A 26,200-nucleotide genomic window follows, 5' to 3' on the forward strand; every position below is an offset into this window, starting at 1 on the left:
TGTCATCGATTACAGACATACACAGCTTCATTACCTGTAAGATATCCACTATCAAATACCTGGTAGAGAGTCAAGTGCAGGCATGCTGGCGTGGAGCTCACACTGTGCAAGTTCCAGGACTGTGAGCTGGGACTCTTTAACTGGGGAAACAGTGCTGGAAATGGAGCTGGAGCTCCCATCAGAAGATTGACTGCAGAGATGTTTCATGATGCAAAAGCACATAGGGCTGATATTGACAGAGGCAGCAATTGATTCAGCCTCTGATGTGTTAGCACTAAAGACATATGATGTGGTCACTTAATGCTAAAAATGAGGAATCTTTTCAGTTTCTTAGTTTCTTTTTAGTGTATGTGAGCTTTATTTTTCTCCTGCCCTCTCACTGCTTGCATGAAACTGCTATTGATTACATTGACTTCCTGCTATGCGGGCCCTTGGTGTGTTTCTTCTTTGCTACATCTTTATTTTATTTTTTAATTACTGAAAAAAAAAACCCTAAGCACAAACTATTCATAATCAGGGTCCATCCAAGTGAGGATTCACAGCTTGGAGGAGTCCTCCCTTGAAAGATGATGTTGATAATCCAAACCCTGTTTGTGCTTCTCTGTCTTTGCTTGTCTCTGCTCGAGAAACATCAGCGTTTAATAGAAATTCTTTAGAGGTGTGTGTTATTTTGCAATTACTTTGCAATTGATTTCCTTAAAAAACAATTCATAACTTGTTAAGGATCTCTTCCCTCTTTCTCCCCCCTCCCTGTTTCCCTTTTTGTCTTTGCCACTGCCCAGTGTTTACAGTTATGGGACCTGCATTTTTCCCCATTGCTCACGGAGATAACTTGCCCATAGAGAGAAAGAAAAAATGAGTCTTAATGATTTATAAAAGTGGATTTACAGCCAGATCCTCCTGGGGCCTAATTCTTAGCAGAGGACTTCTGCAGATGTAGTGGAGGCAGTTAAACTATTTAAACTGTTTGCGTCTGTTTCCTAGTTTGTAAAGAAGAGGCTATTTTACAATGGCTTCTGTAGACCAAGTGCTGTCAGTTAATTTGCAAATGAATCTGGAGGGCAAATTTCCACGTGTGGCAAATGTGAACAAACCCCTAATTCAGAATTGAAGGAGCAGCTTCTGCAAAACAAGCCTGACCCTTTCCAGGTGCTTGTAAAATGTGCACTCAGCACTGACACTTTCCCCCTGTCTCCATCAGGGCCTGCAGCTGGGAACTCAAGAGCTGGAGGAGATGGGAAGCAAGTTTTGCCTTGGTTTGCTCATTCTGCACCTCAAATCCCTGCCCTGCAGCAAGAAGGTGATGACTCAGGCAGCACTCCTGCTAGACCTGGACGAGGAGATAACAGACCGGACACAAAGGTCAGTGATAATAGTATTCAGAGGGCTCTCCTGTGGGAATCAAGTTAGTGGGGATATGTTTTGGGTTTAAATCTGCACAAATGGACTAAGTATGTCTTGAGATTTGCATTTTGGGAACTGGGGTGATTGAGAGCAATAGGAAATGAAGATACAATTGACTCCCAAAGAAGCTACTAAAATACTGGTTCCATGCCCTGCAGCCATCTATGTGGTTAAACAGGTGAAAGGAAAGAATGTGATTTCTATTTGCCAGTGAATTTCAATTTCCCCATCAAAACTGATTAACAGAGCATAGGTGGATAGTACTGCCCCAGGAAAATGCCTCAACAGGAAACATTTATCTGCTTACTGGAGTGTCAGGTGGTGTTCTGTCCACCTCAGATCCTCCATGGAGAGGATTTCTTACAGGCGTTCTCTAAGGAGCTACAGGGTAGGGAACAAATGTTCCAGATTAGAAAAGGACTTTGATAGGGTGATTTGATAGGCCTGATTCTGCAAGGATACTCCCATAAATTCCTCTTCTCCTCATGTAATAGACCTGTAGATGGTGAGAGCAAAGATTTGTGACTTTTTGATGCATAAGAAGTCATCATGATCCCACTCATTATTTGTTTGTTTTCTATATTCAATGGAAGGATGTATTTAAGCAAGGTTGCACCATTATAACAGGAATCTGACCTGGGTAGGTGTCAGAATATAGGAGTTTTGAGCTTGAATCTGTGGTGAAGCAGAAATTCCTTCTAGTCCACCATCACTTAGTGTGATGTGCAAGCACATGTGCTTGTGATAATGTTTTTCCAAGACAAATGGGGAAAGAAAACTTAGTGATGTGATATGATTTGAAGCTCCCCAATGGCTTTGTCATCACACAGTTCTCTCAGCTTCATCAATGAAAAGCAAGTTTTCCACTTGCAGAAATGCCCCCATAATTTATAGCAGGCTTCCAGTCTTCCCCCTGCAGGAATACTTAACCGACATTACCACCACCTGTTCCTCATGCCAAAAACTGTTCTTACAAGCTTGTTTGCAGCTTTTAATGTTTATGAGGAACAATGAAAAGAGAGGGCTGAAACGCAGAGACATTCCTTCGGATTATCTGTGCTCACTTGTACATGTGAACGTATAAATGAAGTGATTAAGGCAAATGCTAAACACCATCCATGCTGGGGACAGCCATCCAACAAATCACTGCTATGTCATTAGAGACAATTACTGGAGCCTGGCTAGGTGGATGGTTTTGGGATTATAAATCAAACTCTCAGTTTTGAACTGGGACTAGAAGGGCCTTTGCATGACAATAACTTAAGGGAAGAAAAACATTGAACCCTGACTAGTCTCAGGCACTGATAAAAAGCCATCTGCTCACAATAACTCAGTGAGCATTTCCCTGATCTTTATAGTCTTCTGTTACTTTTCCTTTAGTTAGTTGTATATTAATGGGAATTCATTCCATTTTCCCAATATCGTGTGTTAGTTGATCAGTACCCAAATAAAAAGCTGGCTAATTACAAATAATTTCTAAGATGCTAAAAAAAAAGAAAAGTTTCCTTATTTGTAAGACTCCCATATGGTTCCAAATGTGTCCATAGGAGCTGAAAGCAAAGCTTTGTACCCCTTCAAGTCTGCCCAAAATTAGTGAGTACCTCCATGGCATCCAGGGATGCAATGTCACTGCTGAAAGGCAATGTGACAGTGTACTTGCTCATTTTCACTCAACTGGGTATAATTGCAGGTTTGTGGAATTTGAGTAGCTTAGGTGCAATGTGTTACCATTCATTTGTAGAGCAGGTAAACAGCTGAATTGTTTAATCCCACCTAGATATGTCATATTGAAGCAGCTCATTGCAGAAGGTCAGAGGAAGGCAGATGGAGGTACCAAAGGATTTGCTAGCATATTCTTTCTTAAAAATAAATAATTCATGGGAAATTATTGTGTAGAAAGTTGATTCTGAGTCAGAAAATTAATACTTTGCTCCTGGGTTTCTGTGAGTCTTGCCAAGAGAATGGTATGATTTGATTTTAGTGGGAATAGGAGCACTACTGGAGCCAATGGAAGAATGCAGAATATAGAAAGCATACTGGTACTGGGCAGGAGGGCAGCTAATTCTGCATCAATACATTTTTCTGGAGGAAGCTGAGGGGTACCTACATCAATGGAAACTATGCTCTGCTGCTTCCTAGACTAGACTTATCTTAATGGGTTTAAGGAGAGTGAAATATTTATAGTTTAAAACTACCTTTGTCATCTTTAGTGGTTACCACAAAAATGCACAGCATCCTTGTATGCTTTCTATACTCTCTGATTCTGAAAGGATGAGAAGATGGGATTGAAAACACCCCAATTTTTGTGTACCTTTGAGAGTCAGAGTCAGACCTGGGCATCCTTCAGGTGTACACAGGAAAAGTCTGGGCTCTTACCTCTTTCTCACATGAATTGCATAGTGAGCAGTGGTGGCTTTAAACACCTTGCAGGCTGTCCTTGTTCCATAAGTCTGCACTGTCCTGGTCCCGGGAAATGAGATGTCAGATAGATATTTAAGTGGAAAACAATGGCTCTGACTACTTAATCTTTTCTGGGAAAAGAATCTAATGTGTTTCCTAAATACGTGTTTCTGAGTGCCCATCTCTGTCATACTCTGTGTGGCAGATCAAGGCATGGACTAAAAGTTAATTCAGCACTGGATATAGCTGACTCCCGGATGAAAAATCTTATTGCAAAGGTACACAGATCAAAAGCTCTGGAGCCAGAGGTCTGATCTGTTGTGAAATCCCTGCAGTTCATGTCCTCCATTTGTCTCTCTTTGCCCTCGTGTCTGGTATGTGTGGCATTGACTTGGCATCTCAGCATCTCTCTCCGACAGCAAACATTTTCACCTGTCAAGGTTTATAACTGTATGTGTCTTTTAATTTTCCTCTTCAGGCTGTCCCTGCTCTGGGTATTTTGCAGCCTTATTCTTTCCCCACTGCTGTAATGGAATGAAGGAGCAGGCTGGACTCTGCCTGCTTCCCTGGAATAAACTATTTGCTGTGCACTCTATATAGCTCTGTCAGAGTCAGTGGTCAGTAAATTGGAGCAAGGTAATAACTGTCAGGGAAGTGACTGGTCAAATGGAGGCGTCTTGTGTGAATGGAGGATTTCTCACATCAGCTCAGGTCCATTGTGTTCAGTGTACTCTCTCCAATGATTTGAAGAAAGGCGGAGGAAATGTTTTTGCAGACCTAACTAAATACAGTTTGGTTACACAGGCAAGGATTCCTTCCTGTCCCCAGTTTACAGTCTGCCTTTCCCCTAAAGTGTGAGCTGTAAACAAAATCGTTTGCAAACATGAGTGGAGTAACTGCTGGAATAAGTTTGCAGCAGAGGCAGTGTAGCAAAATAGCCGAATCTGAGACTAAGTAAAAGGGGGCTGAGCTTCCATCAGTGGGGATAATGGAATGATAGAGTATTTCTCCTAAAACCACTAAATCCTTGGACATCATGTAGTTGATCTCACAGCTCTGTGTCTTCATGTCTTCAACATGTCTATATGGCAGCTGTCTCATGAACATGCCAAAAGGCGGAGAAAGTATAAGATGCAATGTATATATAAGATAAATTGGAGCTATAGTGTGCAATGGTGAGGGGTTGAATTCATCCAGGTTATTAGTCAGTCTATTAATTAGCACCCCGTTCTCCTGGGACACTTCATATTCCCTCTCGCTTATTCAGGCATTATCACCCTCACACTGCAAATAAAAACTACTTAATGGCTTAGTTGCTTGTGGCTTTGCTTTTCATAAGTGATATTTAGGTGCTTTTCTGCATCAAACAGCCCTTTCTCCACCAGTGTTGACTAGGATTCGTCGTCTGGATCACTCTGCCAAGGTCAAAGTCCAGATATGGGGAGAGTTTTTTGGGCTTTGCAGCTATCTTCAAAAAACAAAGAGATGTGTCAAGTGCTCCTATGGGCTTTTTATTCTGCCCTCTCTCAAACTTGGCCTCATAAGAATGCTATTGCTGTGCCCTTGGAAGAATCACTAATTTTGGGGTTCCGGCTTCCCACTGTGCCTTGCAGTCAGTTCTGGCATTCAGAAGCTCTCTGCTGGGAAAATGAAATGCCAGCTTTTACTTCGGACATCATGTTTTTGATAATAGGTTTCATGCCTCATTTGCTGTAAAAGCAATTAGGTTTTAAGTCAGTGCTGTCCAGGTAACTTCACATTTGTCATGACCACAAAGAGGATGGGAAGTGACTGTTTGTTCACTTAAAGCAGGTTTGAGAGACAGAGAAAGCAAGAACAATCCTCTCTGTAGGTATCCTCCCCTTCTTCCTTGTGGTTTGAACTGGTGGCGCAGTCCTTGATTTTCTTTTTCTCTGCCCTTTTGGTTGTGCTAGGAGATGTTTTGCATACATTGCAGCAGTTGTAGCCATATGTTCGTGAGACACATCTTATATGTTGAGACAGGCTTTTGCGAGGTCATTATGCACTTTCTGCTGACTTAGATATTATTTGTCTCCTCTGTTTCTTCATCATTCCTTACCTTTCTTGAGCAGAGCCAAATCTCTCTCCACCCCACATGGTAAATATGTCTAACTCTGCTATTAATCAAAAGCAGAAAGCTTAATCACTGCTCTGGTCCTTTGACAAGATGTAATCTTTTCTGCTCAGTGTATAGAATCTAACTCTTCCATACATTGAGCAGAGTTAGATTGGCCAGTGTATGGATGGCAAATCTTTGAATTGACAAGAGGGATTTGCAGATCATTTAGGACTGTGCTTGCTCTTCTTCTATACCACATCGATGCACCATTGTCATCCTGGGTAGTATTGAGCAGTTGGATTTCCCATCTTTTCACTACGATGCACCTTCCGTGATTATGGCTGTGCAAGCAATTCCCCTCATTGTTTAAGCTACGTGGCCAAAATGTGATTCAGAACAAACTAAAGTGAAGCTGGGGAAATGAAGCAGACAAGAAAGAGAAAAGTTAAAACAACAAACTTATGCAGATGGAACAAAGTATTCTCGTTTCATTTGGGCACCTTTAGTACATGTTTGAGTAGCAGAAATACAGTGTTATACTTGTGTGCAGTGGTAGGTTTGAGTCTTCCTGTACTTTTAGGTGAATGTGGATGTCATTCCTTGCTTGTTGTTTTTTGTTTGATTATATAAACTGGAATAAATTTCAGCTGAAGAATTTGAATGCAAGACAGTGTTTCACCCTGCAAAATACTCCATCACCTCACAGTTAGGGTGTACCAGCAGTTGTGACATCTGGTCCCCCAAGGTAAACTAAACAATTGGGCTCAGGGGAGTCCTCTGACACATGGTTGAAGATGAAAGTGCTCTTTTATCATTTAGTGAACTTAACCCCGTGGAGAAAAAATCAGCGGGAATTATTTGACCATTTTGATTCAGATTTCCATTTGATTGAAGCTTCATTTTTCTTTAAGTAAAGATCTGGTGCATTCTTAACCTTGATCATCTTGTAGACATTAAACACCTTGTGGCAGCTTTCAGAAGAGGTTATTTATTGATTCTAAGTTTTAGCTTAGTCACAGGTTTTATTGCTGGTAAAGGAATTTGAAATTTCTACTGCTTTATGAGCATTTTTGGATGTGGTATTTCTGTATTTGAATGCTAGGGAGACAAGTGCTATGGAAATGCATTTACCCAAGTAAGCCGAATTTACTGTGTCACTTTGGTGATGCAGAGCATGAGGCAAAAGTAGTTTTTAATGTATTTTGTGTAGCACTGGTGAGAGTGCAGTCTGACATTAACAGAATGTGACAGTTATAAAAGTAGCTGAAGCTGGGTTTTGGCTTTGGAGTGGTCTTGTTCCTGTAACCATTTAGCATCAGTTCAGGAAATGCCATAACTCCTGACTGTCTTATAAAGCTCCCCAGTGCTCTTTTACACTGATATTGCAAAAGAGTGTTACCTTCTTGCCACTCTGGGGTGTGAGCTAAAGAATTGCTGTCTCTGCTACTGAGAGAAAAAACTCCTCCGATTTAGTCTGGTTCTATAACAGGCTTTAGATTTTATTGTCATTATATGCCTCGATAATCATGTTTTCTAAATAAGAATCTGAACCTTCTTCTATCTACCCCTTCATCCTTCTTTGCCCACACTCTTCAGCATCTCTCCTTTGTTATTGCGAGAATGCAAGCCCAGTGAATTCTTTGGAGGAAGGTTCAGCCAAGAAATGCAGCCTGTAATGAATGTATTTGGTATTCAGAAGGCTTTCATGTAGCTGTTCATAGTTGAGGCAGTGTAATTTAGCAACTTTTCATTAACACTTTCTGGAGCTGTACCTATTTTTCTCCTATTGATTTTTATTACTATGAAATACCTTGGGAGCTGCACAGCTTCTGTTGGTTGTTATCAAATGCCAGCCTCAGCTATGCCAGGCTAGGTACAATTATTCATGTTTATTTCAGAGGTAATTAATCTATCATTTAATACCTAATAGTAGCGATTTTACTAGCAGCCAAAAAGAAGGAGAGGAAAAGAGCAAATGGAAGAGAGAGAGATCATAGAAGGAACTTCAAACAGGCACAAAAGCACTGCTTGCTATCGTATCTGTCTGAGGTTATTCAAATTACCATACACCTACGAATATGACTGGACTACAGATAATGAACTTGTATATACCCAGAGAATAAATGGGCTCTGCACTGCCCTTTCTGGGAGGCATATTGCTATAGTACTGTCTGCTACTAGACATTTTTGTATCGATTAGGAGCATCTGTATTTCAGTGCTGCAGTCCTTTTCCCTTAAGATCTAACTTGAAATATGAAAGCCACTGGGGCCATGCTGGGATAGAAAAATAAAGCTGATTGCTATCAGGGGTTCTAAAGTGATTCCCATTTATGAAGTGTCCCCCAAAAGAATGTATTATGAGGGTCATAACACTTTCCTCTGAGTTGGTCTTTGTATAGACCAGGGTAGTGCTGACACTGGAACAGAATAGATAGGATTTTAATAAGAGGGTACAAACGATGATGGGAGGACCATACTGTTTAGGTTATTGGTCAACTTGAATGCAGGCAGAGGTATGATTTCAGAGGAACATGCCACAGTGCTAAAGAGACAGGTTCAGGGGACTATATATATCCTTATATAGACTATATGTATACTACAGCAGCAGTGGAAATAACACTTGCATTAGACTTGGAGCTCTGACACAATAGCAGGATGAAACAACTTTGTCAGTGCAACTTTATTGATGGCTTCCCTCTGTCCTTTGCTTTCAGTTGTTTAATATTATTAACGGGGTATGGATGAAGAAGGTATAAAAGTGGTGGGAGTCCTTGTGTGTTTGGGTTGGTGGGAACAATGGACCAAAGGATAAGGTTTGATAAATCACCTAAATCACCAAGATTATTTCAGGAATCTTGGTGATTTACTGCTTTCTTGTGGAAATTTTCCAAATGGTGTTCCCAGAGTCCCAAAAGACTTTGAGACTTCTGAAAAACAGAGGACAGACAGATCTTTCATACCAATACATGATACAGTACTTTCCTTCAGGCAGCAGCAGCAATGGAATGGGTAAGTAGGATGGTAGCTGGGCAATATGCACTTCCAATCCTTTAGAAGAAAGAGTGTTTTTGTAGAAGTTATATATTATTCAGATCAAACATTTCACTATGTGGAATTCTCACATCTTGGATCCAACACAAGGACCCAAATGTCCAAGCACCCCAGAATTTAGAAGCAAACCAAAATGAATGCCAGTAGTCTGTGAGACTGTATAGAGTTGAAGGTCTCCCCACCCACCAGTAGTATCAGTCTCATAGTCCTGCACAGCAGTGGTGGTAACATTAATGCATACATTGGCACTGTCTAAAGTAGTTTTCTTGTTATGGGTGAAATATATGGCTAGAAGGAGCTGAATTCCCTGTAAAACCACCATGGGATTCATATTTTCACCAGGTCAGAAGTTTGTACCTTATGTATAAATTATTTGAACAATAGGAGCTAAGGAGAGCCAACTGGTTTTGATATAAGATACTCCTAGGTACATTGTGTCCCCATCCTTTCTCTGTAAAGGGAACAGAAGAACAGAGATTTCTGCTTTCGAGGCAAATAGCATATTGCAAGTCCTTTTGGTCTGGTGCCCAGCCTGCAAATGAGAGTCTGACCAGCCTTCTCATACTGTGGTTGCAGTGTAAAACTGCTATCTAGGAGCACATAAAAAAAATTAGCAAGACAAATGAGAGACTAAATGGTTAAATAATAGAGAAGGCAGAGAAATTAATAATTAAAGCTGTTGAGTTGCAGTAAAAGGAGCACATAGCCTGGAAGGAAAGCGGGTGGGCGAGTAAAGTGTCATATTTGGAGGTGAAAGTTGGCACTTGAACAGCATTTTAAAGTACTTCAAAACCACCTCCACTGACATCTCAGCTGTATTGTATATTCTGTCAGAGGCTCCGGCTGTTCGGTGTATTGTGGCTGTGAGTCACACACAGACCCTGCCTCTTGCTGCTGTGTTAGATATTGCAGAGAGACATGGCAGAGGTATTGTGTGAGACATGAGATAGATATGTGTAGGCTGTTTCAGGGCCCAGCACACATGTGTATCAGTGTGAATGAGTGCTTATGCATAGAGGTACAAATGTGAAAGCCAGTCCCTGTAGCCTCAGATTATTGTGTTCTCTCAGAAACCGTGAGGCTTTATTAAGATGTATGAGTTAACTGTGATGTTGGTAAAAAGAACTTGGTAGAATTAGGGTGGAGCTGAGACTAGAAGGATGTGAGGAGGAAGATCCACATGAAAGTAATATTTAGCCTTCTATTTTTTGTCAGCAGAGCAGAAATGTACTCAATTTTACAATGCCAGATCCTATTCCCAGGAATGTGAGCAAAGTTCACTTTCAAGTACCCATCCCTTTTTAGCCCTGGCCAGCCTGTAGCACTTAGTAATGCAGCCCAGATAAGGGATCTTCTCTGGGAGAACTCTAGGACAGAGCACTGCTGCTTTCTCATCACTGTCACAGCGGAATGTAAGAGGTGTGGGGCTGATTCTGACCTGGAACAGTGCAGATGAACCTGTGATGTGCTGGGGGGACTCAGTGTGCATGAAGAGTTAGGGTGTTGGTCGAGAAGTGGGAAAGGATGCTCAGATGCATTGGCAAAACTCTATGGAGTATTATAACCCTGACAGAATTGGATTGGGATACAGTGGCCAAAGCAACAAAAATCCCACTGCTGCTTCTTGTGGACTTTCACAAGGAAAGGTTATGGCTTCCTTCTGCCCTTCTGTCAGTGGGTAGATGCTGAGGATTCAGACACGTGCCAGGGCAAGGGATGCTGTGTGAGCAGGAGGGAGAGACAGACTCAGAGCAGTGTAAGAGGAAAAAAGAGAAAGCATTCCTTTTCCATCTGTTTGGGGGTGTGCTTTCTGTATCCACCCCTGTTCCATCTCTCATTTCTACTTCTATTTGTTCCTGTTAAAACTTGGAGGATTTAAATGGAGGAAAATCTAATTTCTGGAAGGTCAGTTTTAATTTTTAAAGTTACGGTAGCAGCCTTATGGTTAGACTTTCAAATATATCTCTAACCATTTAAAAATACATAACCACCAGCTTTATCTATGTCACACTATTCACCATTTAAACTAGAATGGTTTCCTTTTAATGTGTTAACAGTTGCTTACTACCTTAAATCCCTTTTTCAACATGAATTTGAGGGTTTGGACTTGGAAGACAGAATAAGCAATTGAAGCAGCTGAATGCCAGAAAAAGATTCTGCTATCAGGCCAGTATAATCAAAAATTAAGAATAAGGGGAAGAATAGAAAGCATCTGTTCTCTATCTATTTCTCTGACTACTCTGTTTGTTCTCTCCAGTCTACCCAAGTTTTTACATCGCACTCTGTACTTTAGAATTGTTTCTGAAGATGACATTTTATAGCATCCTCCAAAAAGCACCAGCATCTCATTAAAAGATAAAAGTCCAAATGCAATTCAAAGAGAAAGCAAACACCCATTTCAAATAATAAAGCAGTGTTTCATCTTCCTTTGAACTGCAGGGGGCAGCCAAGAATTTGGGTAAAGTATTTCTACCTGGATTAATCTTGTCAGGCTTTGCCTAGTATTAATACTTTTTTTTTCTTTTTGTTCTTGCACACAAGTTTGTTTTCATCTATGAATAAGTGAATCCTAAGAAGAGAGGATCCAGTGTAGTACATTAATGCAGTCAAGTGTCTTTTCTGACAGTGCTCAGCATTGGAGATTTCAAAGAGGGATGCAAGAAATTGCCATAAGAAGACAATTACAGAATGCCCCTACCCTCTGGGGGAATGCCTTTCTATGTTTAGACAGTGATTTATTTATACCTGGAAACACAAGAATCTGTAGCCTTCCCCAATAATTATAATAACAATAATCCTCTGTAATGAAATGTTCCAGTGCTCTCACTTTCTATACAAGTGCCTAATGCTTTTTGAATCTTACCCTGCTCCTGGCTGCACCCTGCCATCTTGTGAGTTTTATAATTAGCTGTGTGTTGTAGAGAAAGAGAAAGTATTTTCTTTCATTATCTGGTCTTTCACCTTTGCAAATGCACCTTTGTCCTCTGCTGTAAGAGAGAATAATTGGGAATGCCCAAATTGCCAGTTATTTTGTAAACAGCTATCGCCTCCCTTCCCATGCATCTGGTCATGAAAGATGCTCAGTTTTTTTAGTCTTCCTATGACTTTAACTACTTTTATCACCTACTTTGGAACCCTGCTCATTTATGTATTATCTTTTAAGATACAGGAAGATAAGAACTCAAGATGGTTTTACAAGAGAAACCCTAGGATTTGTTAAAGTAATAGTTTTGTAATATTTTCAGTGTTGTCCATGTGTCATGCTGCTGAGGTTTAGTATTTCAAGAAGGATGGTAGCTTCCTGGATTACTCAGCTCTGTCCTAACCTAGTTTGATGAATAGTATTGAAGAAACCATTTCTTCTTTAAGTAATTGTCTTGGAAGTTTACTGGCAACAATTGGGGTTGCTGAAGGAAACCAGATTCTTTCACGGGAAAGTACATGCCCATAAGAAATCACGCCTCTCTCCCTTTAGGTCTTTCAGATTTCAGTGTTATGTGTCTGGACTGAAGACAGAGCTTAGAAGGGACCAAGTAGAAGAGAGATAAAGTGGTGAGGATTTGATGCTGGCAGTTTGTGTGTGGGGAGCAAAAGGTGGAGGGGTCCCTGTAAGAGATGAATATGGAAGGGTAAGGGCAGGCCAAGACTTAAGCCCTCTCCCTGTCTTCCCTGCTGCTCATGGAAGTGATTCTCAATATCACAAAGAACCTGACGCCTTAGTTTCAGAAGCTCAGTTTTTAAAGAAAAAAGGGTCAGGTGGAAATATAAATAATAGATTAAGCTGAAAAATTGGCTTAGGCACTTTGACAATGTCTCTGAGGTGTCTTTGCTCCTTTCAGGGAGGAACAGATTGAAGAGATGAGATGCAGAAACAAGGCTTTTGTTCACTTTTCTCTCTTGCGTTTTCAAATCATATCCAGACCCTTATTGTGCAAATATACTGTTCAGGATCAAAGGCTCATCTCTGAGCAGAGAAAGCCCCTGGAGTGCAAGGCCTGAAGGCTAAGCCCACACTGCTGCTGCTGCTGGCTGTATACAAGTCTGTTCGGGAAGTCTAGTCATGCATGATCCAGCAGCTGGTGATATCACCAAGTCAGCAGCAGTGTGCTCTGAGCCCTTGTAGAACTTCTGATCTTTGTTCCCTTTGCCAACTCAGGTCCCTCTTGTGGCCATGGTCCATCAGGAGCTTACCCTCACCAGTGTCAGGTATCTGTAAGACTCTTTTGTAATGAAGCATTGGCAAATCCTTAAATTGCTCAGAAATGGGATACTCTGTCATAGGGGCTGGAATTTATCTGAGAAAGAATAATGGATAGGATCATTGAGGTCTCTGCCCTCTGCAGAGCGTTCTTCCTCATGTCTCATCTTTGGCATTTCCATCCACTTGTGGAGTGACTCTAAATAACTAGCTACTGGGAAAGAAGCCATAGAAAGATGTTTAATGAAACTTCAGGATTATTTCCCCTTCAGGTGTGACAGGAACAGCCATGAAAACAGCATACATGTTTGCATAGAGATCTCTCCTGCTTCATGGTGCTTTCCTGCCTTTACTACATCCCTAATGGGATGCTGGATTTGAGTGCTAAGAAGGTTGTTGTTAATGCAGCTTAAACACTACACCTCACAAACAGCAGTACCCTTGATCCATCATTAAAAACGTCCTTGACACACTGTGGCATTAGAAGGAAAGGTCTGTGATGTTAATTGCTGGCAGCACTATTCTGCCATGGATGTTACATAGAAAGACCCAATACATTTTGTTTTAATTTTCAGGAGGAAGCTAGCTTGGTTTTGTTCATTTATTCATTTATTCATTTGTTTATAGTTTTATTTATAATTTATGTATTATATTTTTATATATCCTTTTAAATGTTTCCCTGAAGGGTGTCTGAGAGCTGTGAGGGTTGGTCTGTGATCCCAGCAAGGGAACCTTTCCCATCCCTGCAGCTTCACTTGGTTTATTTTCTTACTATTATTATTTGAACAGCAAATAATGTCCTTTTATTTATGGGTGCTCCAATCTAAGATTTTGTTAAATGCTGAAAGAGTAATTATTATTTTGGTAGGTAGGAAAGGAACAGGCCAAATTTCCTTTCAACAAGAGCTTTGAAGGTAGAGACAGAGAAGTCTGTCTGTCCTCCAAGCAAGACCTTTCCTTCCACACTAGAAAAATAATATGGGAAATATATTAGGGAGCCTTGGAGCTTCAGGAGTAATGACAATCAGATCCCTGGTGTGCCTCTCTCAAAAGAGATTTATCTTCTTATAGTTTGGGTATGGGCTTTTCTGTGATCCTTTGCCCACTGTGTGGCGTTCCTATGAAGTTTTCAGCCTTGCTAGACTTTCCTCTTGGTTATATCTGTGGCTGATGTAATCAGGCAGAGTTTTGAGCTACTTCAGGCTTTACACCTTCTGGGTGTTCAGCCTACCTCCATCTCCTCTGTAGTGGTAGCACAAGTGTAGCTGGAGAGTTTCCCTACTTGTTAGCATCTTCTAGAATTTGCCTGTGCTCTCTAATGGTTCAGAAAATAAGGGCATGGAGGCATTTGCTCTTGTTTAGTCCCTGCTGATGGGTCAGGAGAGGAGATTAATAGACAGGAAATGTGTTTCTACTCTGCAGTCAGTAAAAGAAATTCACTGGGACTAAATTAATCATGAAAGAGACATGAAGAAGAGAATAGATTAGCAAGGAATTAACTCGTAAATTAGATTCACACCAAAGTTCAGAAGAGGGTTTCCTTCAAGATAACACCAAGTTCAAAGATCAGCAAGGACTGGTCGGGACACACACACTATTTTATTCCTGAGATCTGTCAGGTTTTATTTTAGCCCATTATTTGCCTAGTTATAATGGTATAGAAAAAAAAAAAGCTGCTGGAAGGAATTCAGCAGCTGGCAAGGTCTAACCACAAAGTGCCCAATGATAGAAGCTATTATCAGCCCATTCACATCGCTAAGCTCCAGCTCCTGGTGTTAACAGAAGTGCAGGAGCCCTCTCTATTATGCCACCTTGCTATATTTAGAGCTCGATTGCAAGTCCTCGTGTGAATAGTAGCAGCTTGTTGGAGAGTGTTTTTTCCAGCATGAGGGTAAGCAGAAGCCACATGCAGATTTAAGTAAGGTAAAGTGCTAAAACAGTATCCACCGTGCTGTACTTCTTAGGACCCCCAACCCACCCTCTTTGTTCCAATTCACAGCAGTAGGGTGGGATGGAGGTAAGTTACTTCATGTTTCTACAGAGATGGGATTTGGCTGCAATCTCCTTGCTGTTCTAATGGGATGCTTCTCTACATGATCCCCTCTTAAGCTGGGATGCAGCTTGAACCCAGGGTTAATTTAGGATCCACGCAGCAGAGTTCTTGTTAAAGCAGGATTTATACTGCTTGGCTTGCTGGTTGCACTTTGCCACAAGCTAGCTTGCTGTGCAAGTGAAATGTCTCCCCTCATGTTGCCAAGGACGGATACTCTGGTGAAGGAAAAACAGGAAAAAGGGGAAGAACTCTGTGCTATTGCCTGTTACTGTTATGTTGCTGTAAAAAGGCCCCATCAGCTCCCTCCAGGCTCTTTGGTGTGTGACCTGCTGCTGCCCAGATGCCAGAAGGCCCCTGTTACCCAGCCATGTGTTGTAACACATGCCATGGTGCTGTGCAGTGGAGCTGGTGATCAGTGTGTTGAGACTGGGTTTTATAACACCTTCTTAATGAAGTAAGAAACCAGAGCTAAACACTAGTTGAAATGGGAGTGAATCCATGTGAGGAAGACCCCCTGCTTTCTGACTTACCCATCCCTGTGTTCTGCTTTTGATACCTCTCAGCAGGAATGCAATCAAACTGTTTTTGGGAACATCTGAGCTGCCTATTTGCCACTTAGGACTTCCTGGGTAGTGAAGTTTCCACATTGTTTATTTAGAGTTAAGTGTTCTGCTGGGTCTCTTATCACTCCCTGTAAATAACAACTGTCCTCAAAATTCTTCAGGCTGATTACTGAGACTGACAATCTGTGTGCTTTGAGTTGCTGAGCTGTATTAATCCCTAATATACTCTGGTCTGTGTATCGAAAAGCCAATGCAATGAGGATGTCACAAGAGGTAAAATCTAAAGGACTTACTCTTCTTGGATACATGAAGTTTTTTGGATGTGATGTGAATAAATCTCCAAGCAGCAACGGCGCATATTTCTGCTGTGCATGAAGTGTTAGAGTCTGCTTTTGAATCCAATATGATAAAGATTTTACAGCACCAGAGCTTAATTTATTTACAGGGCACACTTTATTTTTATCTACCTGTAGCTTGTCATGGTAAAGTTGATTCCACTTAAAGTTGGAGCTGGTGGGAGAGGAACACATGCACACAAAGAAAAACCACACAAAAGTAGTCCAGGAACACCAAAAGGTACTCATCAAAATGGTAACCATCTAAAGAATCTGGCCATGACAGTTACCAACTTTTTTTGTAGTCGTTGAGAGCAATTTATCCCATCTGTTCTGCACATCTTTCATAGGTTCCACTTAACTTGGTAGCAGGATAACTAAGGAAAGCTATCTCACCAGAGGGCAGGGAAAGAAGAAAAAGAGAAGGCATAGTGTATGGCAGCAATCTGCTCTCCTCTGTTATAAAGTCTAAGCCCCTTCCTATCAGAGCATGAAAGCTGGAAATGCATCTTCTCAAACCCTATTGAAAGATACCTACAAGAAGCCTTTGCCAAAATGCAGATGGGAAAATAAAAGGAGATATTAGGCCCATAGATGATACAAAATCCAATCCAGAGTTTACAGCGTGATAATTCAGCCCTCTAATCCACACCAGACTGATGAAATATCAGCTTGTACTGTGGATGTGACCCCAGGCAATTGAAGACTTTACTCTTCTTTGGATCAGGACAGTTATGAATGCAGAGTACAAATTCAGTCAGCAAAACATGTCGTCTTTGTGTTTTCAATACAGCAAAATGCCTTGCCGCTTCTCTTGTTTCCTTCCTTCAGTCACAACAAAGGAATGTTGCAAGTGGCTTCAGAGAAACAAATCCTGGAATAGAAAAGGGTTTTACAGAGAAAAGATTAAATTGGTAAGAAAAAGAACTCCCAGTACCATATTCCCAGGTCAGCCTTCTGAAGGGAAGCCCTCTGCCCTGATCCGTTATGATTCACTTGGCAGCTCTGCCCAGAGCAGCTTCTCTCCTTCATCTATATTGCCATAAACTAATACCCAGTGATAACAGCCCTGCCAAGCCTGGTTGCTGCTGATGCATTGTGCACAGCTTTCATTAATCTATTTGTGCCTAACAGCTCATCGATGAAAGCTCATTCTAATTCCCTTCTTTCTGATCTTCGATGGGTTTTTTGTGAGGAGTGAGTTTGCAAGAAAGGAGTGACCTGTAATACTCCCTAGGTTTAGCTGTGGCATAGAAATGGAATAGTTTGGGGTGGAAGGACCTTAAAGCTTGAGCTGAGCCCTGTCTTGCTACAGGAAGTCCGTGCAAGTTACTTTTTTCCCCATCCAGCTTAGACATAGAGAACTCACCATCTGCTTTTCAGGGTGTCTTCTGGACCTCTTTCAGTTGGGCCAAGTCCTCCTTGTATTACTTTGCCCAAACTGGAAACAGAACGATAGTGAAGATCTTAATAGTGGTGAATCAAGAGAGCTCAGATTAATTTATGTGCTTTGCCAGCTTACATTCTTCATACCACCTAGTACTGCATTTGCATTTTTATCTTCAGATAAAAGAAGAATCTTCAATGCAGATTGGTTCTATTTCCAGTAGAAATGCTATCTTGCCATAGATCCTCATTCCTGTGCTTGCAACATTGATTATTCACAGAATCACAGAATCCCAAGGGTTGGAAGGGACCTCAAGAGATCATCTGGTCCAAACCCCCCTGCAAGAGCAGGGTAACCTAGAGTACATCACACAGGAACTTGTCCAGACGGGCCTTGAATATCTCCAATGTGGGAGACTCCACAACCCCCCTGGGCAACCTGTTCCAGTGCTCTGTCACTCTCACAGTAAAGAAGTTCTTCCTGATGTTAACGTGGAACCTTGTATGCTCCAGTTTACACCCATTGCCCCTTGTCCTATCACTGGATATCACTGAAAAAAGCCTAGCTCCATCATCCTGACACCCACCCGTTACATATTTGTAAGCACTGATGAGGTCACCCCTCAGTCTCCTCCAAGCTGAAGAGACCCAGCTCCTTCAGCCTCCCCTCATAAGGGAGGTGTTCCACTCCCTTGAGCCTATTGAATTGCATCTGTTTTCTTCAGGCTACATCTCCAGTTTGTCAAAGTGATTTTGAATTTTAATACAATCTTTGTCTTACTTTGGTTTTGTCTGCAAATTGAATTAGCATACTTCCTATTTCATCTAAATCTTTAATGAAAATACTGAATTGTACCAAAACTGCATCTGAGTCCTCCAGAAGCTCATTTGACACTTCTAACCAGCTGTTTTGACAGTGAAATGCTGAGAACTGTTTTCTGAGCACAATTTTCTAAACAGTTTAAATATTTACTCTGCTGTAGTTCATCTAGACCATGCTGCTTATTTGCTCTGAGAATATGAAATAGTTTCAGGACTTTGCTAGATGACATCTTGTTCACTGGGTATTCCCCTGATATATTCTCATAGAAGCAAATTAGAATGGGTCATCATAGTTTGTTCTTGACAAAGCTGTGTTGACCAATATCTGCTTCTTTTCTTCCTAGGTACTTCCAAATTATTTCTTTGTTCTGAGAAACTGGACTTAAGCTGACAGGCCTATTGTTTGCTTTCTTCTCCTCTTTTCTGTCTTCAAAAGGTGGTCACTGCATTGTGTCAGTTATCTAGTTCATCACCAATCCTTCCTCAGTTCTACAAAAATAATCGCTAACAGCTTTGAGATTGATTGAGTCAGTTCCTTAGAGCTCCAAAAGGAATATAGCAGATTCAGATCATTGTAAAGATCTAAGCCATGTAACTTCTCTAACCTATTCCTTTTCTATTCTAGGCCCCCTTTACTCCTTTGTTAGTTCTTAACAATGTTAATTCATCACAGATGGTCTTTTTTATGAAAATTAATGTAAAATGACTCAGCCTTATTGTCAATAGATTTTCCTTCTCTGGAAAGTGGACTAACTATGCTGTCTTTTACTACTAATAAACTTTTCTGTGTGGAAGTTTCGCCAGTCTCATCTCACTTTGTGTCTTCATTTTTCAAGCTTTATTCCTAGCCGTTGTTTCTGTACTTTTGTGCTCATTAGTATTAACCAATCTATTGTAATCCTCTTTTCAACTTCCTTTGTACTTTTGCCATACATTTGAAGTCAAATAAGACCTTGTGGTACGCCCAGGTTGTTCTCTTAACACTTGCCTATCTTTATTAAAAATGACATAGTTTGTGTTTGTTATGTTTCTTGGGAATGTACAGTTCTTAAATCTCTTATAGAAATACAACTCTTAAGGATCCCCATCCACCCATCTCCACTCTGCCCTCTGATGTGGAAGATTTATGTAAAGCCTTATCCACTTGATCTTACTCTTTCACTAAGCTTTGTTGGAGCTGTTCCATGGAAGCACCTTTTGTGGTTCTGGAATTTCTATTGTCTTTTGATGCTCCTTGCAAGAAAAATGTGAGTTTGTGCTTTAGTGCTGAAGGACTGCATGTCTTGTGCTGGGTTGACAAGGTGTTTAAAAATGAGAAAATCTGTATACATCAGGGTTCATTGCCTCTGAAGGAAACAGAGTTCCTGTTCAGAGTCAGCTTTGCCTGGAAATCATACTCGCAGTCAGACAGTAACAAGATTAATAAAACCACATTATTCTGTTAAAGTGTAACTGAAACACAGATCACAAATTTAATCACATGCTTGTCATGACAAATCAACAAGCAAAAGCTCTGTTCATTTTATCTAGAGACCTTGGTTTTATCTCTTATTCCTCAAGTTCTGATTCCCAAAATGTCTTCATTCTTTGAAGGTATTGATGGGAGGTTTTGGTCAATTGAAGGTATTAAAAGTAGATTGGAAGTAGACTCCTGTGCACTGATACTCCTTTAGTCTGGCTGATGCTCTGTAATAACCCAAAACCAGCCTACTGAATCATCTGATTATACCAGCTGGATGCCTGATAACTGTAAACCCATGAAGATTTGCTTTCAGATCTCTTGCTGGGTACCCTTGTTTTACCTTGTAGAGTCTGGGGGAATCCAGTAAGTTCAATAGCCTTGGCACTGGTCAGTGTCAGCAAATAACTTTTTTCCTTCTGACTGAAGTGTCGGTAATTCTTTATCTCATTCCTTACTGGCTGTTCCCTACCTCATGCTGGAGTGAGAGTTGTCAGCCTCCCTGCTGAGCTTTTGATGACAACATTCTATTAGTTCCATGATGTAAACATTTAAAGTTTTCCTCCTATGATTTTATTGGCATTCTGCACTGGTCAGAACCTTAACAGGACACATTCAAATGCAAGCAGCTTTATTGGCAGCTCTTCATGACTGATCTCACTGGCGATGTGGGGTACCAGTATTGTCACAGTGCTCATTTACTTACTGTCCTTAATCATCATGCAAGCACTGTCAGCAAATCTATTTCCATTCTAATCAGTATTTCAGAGGAAGTGCATGAATGCCCTAACATACAAGTCTTTAATTCCCTTGCTTCTTAAAAAGATGTACACCTTCATATTCATTTGCTATTCATGAATTATCCTCTTGCCTGTCCCCAAAGACCATTAGCAGACTTCTTTCCTATTCAGTAGTTGGTTTCTCTTCAGCAGGCTTCTTTGTCCTAGGAACTGTACATAAATGTGATGCTGAAGACACTTTTGGGGAAAATGGGACTCGGATCTACAGCACTGAGTGTTTGGTCCCCCTGTGAAATGCTGCAGCAAGATTTTTCAACAGTGATGACTCAGGGAGTATCCCATGATCACAAAGCCTATTTGCTCTTTCTGATGAAGACTTCTTTGGACTCTTTATAAGAATTCTGTTTTATAGCACACTTCAGTCAAGAAGTTTGAACTTGTACGATTTCTTTTGCACAGACTATAGGCTTAGAGGGATAGGGCGGACAGCATCTCTGTGTGTACATATGGAGGAGAGTGCATTTAGGTGTAGAAGCATGCATGCCTCAGTGTTTTAGAGTATATTATCTACTTTCCCTAGTGTTTATTATCTGAAGATTGAAATCTGTACCTGCAGTCTGTTGGAGCTGTGTGTCCTCTAATTACAGCAACTTCTAGCTCATACTGATTTAGAGCTCACCAAAAAGTGCCTTTCCCATAGGATAGAAAGCGTGATGTGTAATTTTATGTGGCAGGGCAGTCACTAATGAAAAATGAAGACCCACCTTATCTGAGCTGTGGAAAGTATAAAGGAAGACAGAAGGAAGGTATAAGCTTAAATAAATAAACACAAGGGAGAATCTGAAAGGAAAAGGAAATACGGCAGTATATGGTGATCATACCTGCATTCACTTTGGTTCAGAGTAATTTGGTCTTCTGGACCAGGACTGTTCATAAGAGGGCTTAGGGGAAAAAACACTTGCTAAATATTGTTCATGCATAGGTTTAATACTGATTCCGAATTCCTTAATTAGAACTCTTAATTAAACTCCCAAGTTTAATCTTATGGAGCCCTGAGCAATTCATTGTGCTTTTGTATTTCTTGGTTCTCAGCAAAGTTTTGGGAGCTCAGGCACTCAATAGCTGGGATCCTTGGTATTTAGCAGTATTCACCAACTCTATTTTTGATACCACATGCCACTTGGCAGCTAAGTAGCAGCCAGATCCCAAGAGGTGAGCAGGATCAGCTGAGCACCTCCAGTTCTCCCAGGGTGCCCATGCACAAAATTGCCTTGCTTTCACTCGAAGTGTAAACTTAAACATGAACATGTGCTCTGTCAGGTAAGTACAGCTTTATATGGGGTTGTTTGGCTTCCATTAGTGGATGTCTTTAGTTAAAGTGGCTATATTTAAAACCATGCAGCTAATTTCTGATATAAAACCCAAGGTTTTCGGCTGCTTCCCTTCCAGAATAAAAGGAAAAGTGTACTTAATGCCCCATGGAGCAATGTTAATTTAAGTGGGGTTTTGTGACCCGGGAACTTGTCCTATTCAGTCATGTTTAGCACCCATTCGGTGTAACTGTACCTTACCTGCATTGGTAGCACCATTATTTCTAAATGCTATTGTCTACCTTGAAGAGATGAAAACTGTAAATGCTGACTTCGAGGTAGACATGAGGGGAAAGGGGCTGATCAAGAGCTCACTGAATGTAATGCAAGTTTTTCTATTGAAGTTACAGAGCTTTGAAACAGACCCCCCTCAGTGTGGGAGAGAATGTGTCTGGAGCCAGGCAATTTCAATACTTCCATATTTTTTTCCTTGCATTTGTATCTAATCATGTTTTGTATTTTTTTTTTTTTGAGCAAAAGGCGCTCTGAGGTCCTGCCTGCAATCTGGAGAATAATAATTATTTCTGAAATGCAGCCTTTTAGCTGAATGTTAGAGGGAGGAGAAGATAACAGGGAAAAAAGACAAATAATTATCCTGGGATCTTATTCTTTATGAGAATATATTCTTTATTCCTTAAGGGAAATAGTAGACACACTTGTAAGTTCAGTGATTTAAAGCAAAGAATAACCTTAGGAAAGACAGGGAAGAAAGGAAAAAGAAAAGAACAAGATTTTTTTGGTATGGATTTCTGGGTGAGTTTTTTTTTAACCCCATTGCTCCTCTGTTCACAATAAATTTCTTAAACTCTGGTCATTCACTAAGGAATAGGGTTATATCTGAAGTATAACACAAACTTGGAAGGGCTCTTCAATTACAAGGTCCTACTCTGGGAAGAGACCGTGTTTCATTTCACAACTGACGAATGAGATCCTCCACTTTGCATATGCACCAAACTAATTCTGAGGCACGACTTTATGTAAATTACAGACAGCTGGGGGCTGAGAGCAGGGATAGGAGAGGACTGCAACTGGGAGGTGAGGCAGGACTGGAAATAACAAGAGATAACCCAGCTGAAGACTGACTGCATTAGCAGTTATTTGACAGCCCTAGACTAGAATTATGGTACATGCTCCAAGTTCACTCTGGCACATGTTGATTATGTTTAGGCATTATCCTGTCCCTGAAAGCACAAACAGGGACTCTGATTGATGCTGAACCCTATGCTATTGTTAGGGCTGTGTTCCTAGTGAGGGAACAAAGAATAAATCCAGTAGTGCTGAGAAACGAGGGCTTGATTGCTGTATTGAATTACTGTGTATGTGACAACCTGCCTTCTTTGCCCGGCATGTGTATTTTTGGAGGATCTGTACAAGATCTGTTTATCTAAAAACTCTGAAGCAACAGGTTTTAGAAAACCTTGGAGAATGTGACTTGGAAGTTCCTGGAGCATTTGTTCCTATTTCCTCTTTCTTTCTTTATCCCATGTCAACAGCTTCCTATTCCTAACGATCTCTTCTTTTGTGGTTTTCATTTTCCTCTGTTCCGGCAACATTAGATGAAGCCAAGGCTTTCTAATCTGCATTTGTAATACATACCAAAGAGGAGATTAGTTTTAAAATGAAAATGGAGTATTGTACCTGCCTTTCTCAGATAAGCCTGAGACAAAGCCAGAACAGTGTTGATCTCTGTGGAATCCTGGTTATTGCATTGACTTCTGCTTCCCTTTTACCCCTGTGTTACAATATAGTTATAGTTCAGAAAAGTGGAAGCAAAGATTACCTTGTGGGGTGTCATATTCAATCTCTGCCAATGACACCCAAATCCAATTTGCTCAGTTTACAAATCAAAGATCATTTTTCCCCCCCCTCCTGTACCTCTGGCACCAGAAGTACTACCTTAGATCTTTCAGTCAAACTGGCTGCTTTCTTAGATTCTACATCAAGAGAACAGGGAACAAAAAACTCTAAGCAGAATTTTCTGTTCTTGTGAAGTAACTGATTTACTTGTACAGGAGTATCATGGCAGCTCCAGCAGAATTGTGGCTTTAATTAGCTCTTTCTGTCTTCTGTACAGCATAATACAAAGGAAACAATATATGCCTTTGAGCTTTTAGCGTAAAAGACTACAACTAAAGACTATATTTCCACTATTTCAATGCTGTTAATGTCATCAGGCCTAGTATTTATCTGTCCAGTGGCCAGGGCTTTGCGTCATGACTATGAAGAGAAAAGAGAAAACATTTGCAACAAATGGGAGTTTGAATTTTCATGTTTGGTTTGATCATGTTTACATTCCTTTTGCCTTGCTTGCTGCCAGCATCCTGTCGAGGGGTGGTCTGGGACAGAGGGAGGTGGAAGAACAGATTATAGAGCGGTCATGGGAAGGACACTCAGAGCTTGCGATTGTGTGTGTTGTTGATTTAGAAAGCTGAGCTTTTCCAGCAATGAAACAGTAAAGTCCTGTTAAGAGAGCAGTGTAGGGGTGAGGGACCTGGGGTCCTAGTGGACGACAGGATGACCATGAGCCAACACTGTGCCCTTGTGGCCAAGAAGGCCAATGGCATCCTGGGGTGTATTAGAATGGGGGTGGTTAGTAGGTCGAGAGAGGTCCTCCTTCCCCTCTACTCTGCCCTGGTGAGACCGCATCTGGAATATTGTGTCCAGTTCTGGGCCCCTCAGTTCAAGAAGGACAGGGACCTGCTGGAGAGAGTCCAGCGCAGGGCAACTAAGATATTAAGGGAGTGGAGCATCTCCCTTATGAGGAAAGACTGAGGGAGTTGGGTCTCTATAGTTTGGAGAAGAGGAGATTGAGGGGTGACCTTATTAGTGTATATAAATATATAAAGGGGGAGTGTCACGAGGATGGAGCCAGGCTTTTCTCAGTGGCTAACAATGATAGGACAAGGGGCAATGGGTACAAACTGGAACACAAGAGATTCCACTTAAACTTGAGAAGAAACTTCTTCTCAGTGAGGGTGACGGAACACTGGAACAGGCTGCCCAGGGAGGTTGTGGAGTCCCCTTGTCTGGAGACATTAAAAACTCGCCTGGACACGTTCCTGTGTAACCTTATCAAGGTGTTCCTGCTCTGGCAGGGGGATTGGACTAGATGATCTTTTGAGGTCCCTTCCAATCTCTAGCATACTGTGATACTGTGACTTAGGTGCATATGGCAAAGCATTGAAGAAAAATCATCACCTTACATGATTTTCCACAAAGAGAAAAGAGGCAAAGGTAGCAGAATAAGCTATTACTCATTGTAATTTTTCTGGTTATAGAAAGAGTAATTTCCAGAGAAATGGTTTAAGTTTAGGATGGTAATGGTGAGTGGAACTTGATAACAGCCTGTGGCCAGTATCCTGAGAAGTGCTATATTAATGCATTGTCCACATTTCTGAGTCAGAAATGAAACTATATCATTCTTTCTTTCCTGAAGTTCTGAGGTTTAGAAAGTGCTATTTAGTGACCTAAAATTACTTTCCCTATCTTAACCTGTCATAAAGTTTTGTTTCAGCTTTATAGAAGTATGTCCATGCCCTAACTCTGCTAGAAGCTAGGGGGGAAACAAAAGCATGGATCACAGGCCATTTGGGGATTTTGGCACAATTCAGATTCTTGAATAACAGTAATCCAAATTAAATCAGCTGAAATTGATTGATTTTCTAATTTAGCTAAATCACCTTTTGGTCCAGTAGAGTGTTTGTATATGTAATTGCACTAAAATAACCCAGCAGATCTCAGCCAACAGAATCAGTCGTGTGTCATAACTGAACTCAGCATCTCTTAGTGAATGCCAAAGAGGGACATCCTCTCAGATACAGATGGGCAAGGATGAATAAAGATTGGGAATGTTTCCAGCCTGATCTTCAAAGGTGAAAGATTAGTGCAGTTGAGAAAAGCAGACAAATAAGTAGGGATCTTTCAATACGTCCATCTGCCATCATAATTGTTAATGTCTTTTAGCAAATAATTAGGTCAAGGAACACTGAAAAAATATATTTTTTCTAGAAAAAGATTGTGTGAAGGAAATGATTTGTGAAAAATACTCTGAACATGAAGTGGCAAGTGCTTGACATCTCTCAGAGTCAGCCATCCTAGAGCTTGCTTGTTCCCACCACACAGAAATTTCCTAAAGAATAATGAAAGTAAAGCAAAAAAGCCTTTTTTCTTCTTACTGCCTTTCTTTCCCAGTCAAGGTGGAGGTGAAAGAGATTCGGTGCCCTGAGATAACAAAACTGAAAGCAGAAAGCAAAGGCATAAAAACTGCCTGCCTTCCTCCCGCACAGCATCACCCTGCTCTGACGAGTGCTTCTCTAGCTTTGCATTTTGGTCACACTT

General features: G+C 41.0%; 1 protein-coding gene across 2 annotated transcripts in view; it reads left to right on the forward strand.

Moving 5' to 3' along the window:
* AGBL1 (AGBL carboxypeptidase 1) overlaps positions 1-26,200 on the forward strand; it is a 285,185-nt gene that overhangs the window by 195,664 nt on the left and 63,321 nt on the right. For both annotated transcript variants that reach the window (XM_061371321.1, XM_061371322.1), the window contains one exon: positions 1,202-1,362. In XM_061371321.1, coding sequence (XP_061227305.1) covers positions 1,202-1,362 — 161 coding nt within the window. The remainder of the gene's footprint in view (positions 1-1,201; positions 1,363-26,200) is intronic.

This window comes from Neopsephotus bourkii, unplaced genomic scaffold (assembly GCF_033783945.1).
Source record: "Neopsephotus bourkii isolate Nb327-2 ecotype Australia unplaced genomic scaffold, CSIRO-AGI_Nbou_v1 NB_1572, whole genome shotgun sequence".
NCBI lineage: Eukaryota > Metazoa > Chordata > Aves > Psittaciformes > Psittacidae > Neopsephotus > Neopsephotus bourkii.